This window comes from Erpetoichthys calabaricus, chromosome 4 (genome assembly GCF_900747795.2).
Source record: "Erpetoichthys calabaricus chromosome 4, fErpCal1.3, whole genome shotgun sequence".
NCBI classification, from domain to species: Eukaryota; Metazoa; Chordata; class Cladistia; order Polypteriformes; family Polypteridae; genus Erpetoichthys; species Erpetoichthys calabaricus.
Genome location: NC_041397.2, coordinates 305761863 through 305767915, shown reverse-complemented (window position 1 = coordinate 305767915; position 6053 = coordinate 305761863). Strand labels below are relative to the sequence as shown.

The 6053-nt window shown below is 37.7% G+C and overlaps 1 protein-coding gene across 1 annotated transcript; it reads right to left on the bottom strand.

The window, feature by feature from the left end:
* Positions 1 to 621: 621 nt before the first annotated feature.
* On the bottom strand, positions 622 to 4690 carry LOC127527591 (olfactory receptor 1-like). The gene is made up of 3 exons (XM_051926698.1): positions 4540 to 4690; positions 876 to 1592; positions 622 to 791 (listed from the first exon to the last, which is right to left on the bottom strand). The coding sequence occupies exons 1-3, from the start codon at positions 4688 to 4690 to the stop codon at positions 622 to 624; spliced, it is 1038 nt and encodes a 345-aa protein (XP_051782658.1).
* Positions 4691 to 6053: the final 1363 nt, after the last annotated feature.

Genomic DNA, 6053 nt, shown 5'->3' with positions numbered 1-6053 from the left:
ATCTGATCTCGGATGATTTAAGCGACGTATGGAAAATACCCCCTAGGTCTGACCAGTGAAGATTCTGGTTTGCTTTTGTGACTTATTTTGGAGATCTTACAGCTCATTTCACCACATCTACAACACCTTTTAGGCTTCTGCATTCCTGCTTGAATGACCTTTGTAATTCCACCAGCAGTCTTCAGTTTCTGAATCATTAATTAATTGAAAAAAAAATCTGCAGAATCAATTTAATCGATGTCTTTGTCGATTTTGAAAATATGGATTAGGTTCCCACATAGCTTCCTGTACTCAAGACCTTAATTTCCCTTAGCACCTCAGAGGAGTGCGTGTCCATTATTCAAGTGATACACTTGAACGCCGTCTTATTCACCAGAAAAAAACAGAGCAGCTCATTCAATACCACTGAAGTGGTCTCTTTCAGGATTTATAGACAATAATTCCCCCTTGGAAAGCAACCTAACATTTTATTGGTCTTGTTAATAGGTTGAACACATTTCTGTATTTAGTATTAAAATTACCATATGACAGTCTTCAGTGTCCAAGAATCTAAGTATCAAGGTGTAACAAGCTCTAAGAGTTTATCCAATAAGTTTAGAAAATCAGATTGAGTGATGTTTGTTATTTCCTCCTCATAAGAGTTGATCTTTCCCTAGCAAACAGTTTCTGAATGCTTTTATTTATTTCTTTATTCCTAAAACTGTAGATAATGGGGTTCATCATACATGGCACTGCATTTCCAAGTATAAACATGACATTGTAAGTTTCTCTTGTTATTCTTACACCTGTTCCTGCCAATATATAAAACAATGAAAGTGGTAAATAAAAGAGTCCCACCACAAGCATGTGGGTCACACAGGTGCTAAAAACCTTACCTTTTCCACCTGCTGAAGAAATCTTTAAAGCTTCAATAGCAATCCTACTGTATGATATGAAAATGAAAATAAGTGGGAAGACAGCAAAGATAGCTACAATAGTAGACAAGGATGATAAGTGTTTAGGTTCTTCATTACATGACATGTGGACCATAGTAGCATAATCACAGAAACAGAAAGGAAGGATATTGGTACGACAAAATGAAAGCTCACTAACAAAAATGAGGAGATGCAACTTCAAAACTATGCCAAAAATATTTGATACTAAGACACCGATGCCCACTTTTTTATTGGTAATGGCAGAAGGGTATTGTAAAGGGTAAACAACGGCTACATAGCGATCAAAGGCCATAAAGACTAAGAGAAAGGATTCCATTTCTTCAACATGAGGCACAAGAACCATCTGCAACACACAGGCTGCATAAGGCACCACTGGAGAGCCAAGCAGGACAGACACCATCTTTGGCACAAGAATTGAGCTGTTTGCTAAGTCTATTACCGCCAAGGTGCCAATATAAAGATACATTGGAGCATGGAGTTGAGGATTCAGGATTATTACCACAATCACCATTAGATTTCCAAACATCGATATGAAGTAGATGAACATTAGAATACAAATCATAACATTATTATGGTTCGATTCAATGGCACATTGCAGTATAAATTCTGAGATGGTGATACTTGCGTTGCTTATTGTATTGCTCATCTTCATAGAATCTAAAAAGTAATAAAACAAAACATAAAGTTATATCATGTGTAACCCTTTGTAAAATATGATGCTGTGTGAATCATGGAAGAAACAGCAGATACTATGTAAAAAATTAAGAGCACACCAACTGTTTGCATGAATTGCAATCATAAAAATGTACAGGTGATAGGATGTGATTTATTTAACTAATTCAACAACTTTTGGGAGTTGATTTAAAAAAAAGGTAAAGAATGTAAGCTTATTATATACTGGCCATGCTTACCTGTATATAATAGAATAAATTTAAGAATAACATTCCTCCCGAGCTCTCCTCATTATCTTTATGGGCCTAAAACTCTCTAGCCCTATGTGTACCTGCACTGTTCCTCCTATGCTTCCCCTTAATATCCTCAAGTGTCTCATCCTCCATTGCTCTGCGTGCACCTTCCGCATTCCTCCTACGTCTTTTCTCAATATCTTTGTGTGTCTCAACCTCCCTTGCCCAGTGTTGCCTCTCAGTTGCATTCCTATAAAACCTGCTTGTCAGACTCTGACATTTTGAGGCACCTTGATCACCTCCAATTTGATTTTTGACTACCACCTATGATAGACAGACACCCAATACCTTCTGTGAAAACATCATTCGTATTCTGGTGAATACTTCCCAATTTTGATTGTGACCTGTGTTGTACCTCATTAGTATTTAAATGGCCCAATGTCACTTAGTATGTTATTGGCTTTGTTGTTGTTGTTATAATGCTCCATTTTAGCTCATTTGCTGTTAAAAAAGTCACAATCATGAATTGAATTCCTCACTTCTAAAATACAGTGCCATCATCCCTACCACTGAGCAACCACAGCCAATCCGACCAATTGACCAAACAGATTACTCAAAACACACGCACACAAACACACACATACAGGCACAAACACAGGCAGGCAGGAGCATTTTATTATATAGTATATATTTATATTACTTATATATATATTATATATATATATATTTAAGAAGACTTCTCAACATTTTATAAGTAAGATACATGAATGCCTTCTTTTCATTTTGTTTACGTAACATTCTTCTTGATGCTTTTGAAATTAATTTTGTGAGCATTACTATAAATTCATGTAAAAGAATCTGTAAGAGCCATTTCGTAGTTACATAAGAATCATAAATGTTTTACTAAATGATAGTGCATAATCTATGGGAGGTTCCTATAACCCCCATAAGTTGAATAGAATTGGTATATTCTAGCTATTTCTAACTGCTCTGACTAAACATTATTCTCAGTTTAGTGATCAGCCTTGCCATGTGTAAGGTGTAGAGGGCACATGGTGTTAAACCGTGCCTTTCGTGCCTTTTGAGCATTGCGTACCTTGTGCGCATGTTTTGTGTGCTAAGAAACATGTAAGACAAAGCACTTAATTGAAAGAGCTGTGCCGTACATTTAAAGTGTACTGAAGAAGAAGTTAAGAATCTTTAAGTAAAGAAGAAGAAGTTAAGAACCTTTCAAGTATAGAAATAACTAAAGTTTTACAAGAAAAGCTAAGTTTAGAGAAGATACATTTTTCCTTTTTCCTACATGTGTAACAACTTTTTTCTTTATTCTTGTATGGATTACTTGCTTTGAATTTCACTAAATATTTTAAAACAAACTTTTGGACTGAGAGATTTCTTTCGGCACGCGTTTTACCCATACTTGAACTCGCCTTACACTCCGGCAGCTAGGGAACCCATTAAAGTAAATAATTAATTAATTAATTGATCAGCATAGAATAAAAATATGGGTTATTTATAGGTTATAGGATCATTTCTGCCATGTGTACGGTGCACAGTGCTAATAAATACGAAAATGCATAGTCTTTGGAACTATGATTAGGGAGTAGAAGTTTCTTACCTTGAAACATCTGCCTTACATAACTGAAATTTACCAGAACATATTTGTCCAATAGGAAAAATATTTGATGAGGCTGAACAACTGATGTAACAATAAGTAGTTGCGCTGGGGCCAACGGAGCTAGGAGCTCACGGTGATTGTATAGATATTGTTTCACAAGCCTCTATTATCAACATACTTGCCAACATGACATCAGAATGAAAAGGTTAAAGGTGTTATCATTCCTACAGCATAAAGGTTAATTATGACTGCTGACTAGTGATGAGCAAGCACGGCTGAATTTGCAATTTCAGGAAAAACATGGTAATGGTCTGAAACTTCACCAGACTGCAAAATGCACTGAAGTCAAAGGGGAAGGATAAACTGAAGTAGATTTGAGCGGATTATCGTGGTTCAACTGTTAAACTCTAACCCTAACCCTTGACGGCTAGGGAAAGATCTGTCAACTATATGACCCGAGCTGTAAAACCAAAACAGGGATTTGGACCAAAATGGCAAATAATAAAACAACACAATATGATATCTGAAAGATTTAGTCAGTCAGTCAGTCATTATCCAACCCAATATATCCTAACACAGGGTCACAGGGGTTTGCTGGAGCCAAACGCAGCCAACACAGGGGGCAAGGCAGGAACAAATCCCGGGCAGGGCACCAACCCACCACATATCTGAAAGATTTAATAAAGACAAAATTTAAAACATTAAAACTAAATTTATATTTATAGACGTGGAAATATGCTATGCCATTCTCAGATCTTTTTAATCCAATTCAGGGGAGCGGGACGCTAAAGCCCATTATTGTTTAAGATCTCCCTGGCTACATAACTGAGCCTCTGGCAGTCCCCTTTGTAAACACTGGAAGTTGTCATCCACTTTCCATACCTCAGCATCCACCTGTCCCAAAAGGCAACTATTGAGGACGACGTTCAGCATTGTATTAGCTGTGCTAGCACCTCCTTTAAAAAACTGTACTGTTTAGTCTTTGAGAAGCAGAACCTCAAGCAGTGCTCCAAGATCATGGTCTCTAAGACCATTGGCATCACTAATCTCCTGTCTATCAGCAAGACTTGGTGTCACTTACCACTGTCACTTGAAAACTCTGGAGGGATCCCATCTACCTCAGAAAAATTCTCTGTATCAAATGGGAAGATTGACACACCATCCTCACTGAGGTAAAGATGACCAGCACTGAATCCATAATTTTTAAGAACTGATTCCATCTGATAGGACATAGCATCAAAATGCCCAAGTTATATCTTCCCAAACAGGTCCTCTACTAGTAAGTAAGTAAGTAAAGACCAGCAATGTCATAATAGCCAGAAGATGAGCTTCATTTTGAAGACCTTCAAAAGGGTCAGATCAGCATCACTAGTTGGGAAGACTTGGGCATAGACCATCCTCTTTGGTGCCATATGGTCCATCAGGTGGCAACCCACTTTGAGGCTGAAAGTCTTTATATTGAGTCAGGTAAAAGACAATGACAGAAAGAGAAAGAGTAGAACCTTGGTTTGTGAAAGTCACCTCCGAACAAAATGTCCTGCCTTCACTGTTCTTAGATGTTTGGCCCAAGAACTGAGCTGATCAGTGATCTATGAATACATGAAAAACCTGGATGGGCATCTTACTCGTTTTAAGGGACTGCCATCACCATCAACTACAGGGCCTAGTCATTCACACAACCAAGCTAATGGACATTTAATTAACCTACCCAGCATGTCTTTGGGGATGTGGGAGAAAAAAAACAAATGAGCAGGTGGAGATTCAAACCCAGGACAGTGGGCATATGAAGCAAGAGCATTAACCGTTGAGCTATTTTAAAGAGTTGACATGACTGAAGTGTTTAAAATTATTCAAATGAATAAGTCCAGTAAATTGAGACTTATTTTAAAATGAGTTCATCAAGAACACGGGGGACCCAGTTGGAAACTTGTTATGGGTAAATTTCACACAAACATTGGGAAGTTTTTCTTCACACAGAGAATCAGAGAAGCATGGAATCAGCTACCAAGCAGTGTTGTAGGCAATAGGACTTTAGGGACCTTCAAAACTTGAAGACTTGATGAGAATTAAGTGGCTAGGCCTGGCGAGGTCTCATTCAGATTGTCCTAATTTTCCAATGAACCACGAAGCTGCATGTAAAGTATGTATAATTATGATGATTAAAATAGATAAGGAGGAAAACATGAGAATAAACAAACTAAAGCATAATGAGGCCAAGGATCTGCTCTTCCATCTGGAAGGTTGCCAGTTCAAATCCTGTTACTGCCATAAGGGATTCTACTCTGTTGGGCCCTTGAGCATGGCCCATAACCTGAAAATTGCTCCAAGGGTACTGACAATTTCCCCTTGGAGATTAATACTGTATATCAAATCAAATAGAAATAAATAAATAAAAATTAAACTGTTATACAAGACTGAAGAGGATATGACCTGAGTCCAGAAGTCGGTCCAAGACAGGAGTCAACCCACTGATGTCAAAACTGTCTCAGAAATTTCTCACCTGATGTGGAATATTCAACAATTAAGCACTGCGTATTTTTAGCTGCATTCTCATATAACGTGTAAAGCACCTACTGCAATAGCCACATCTGTCTG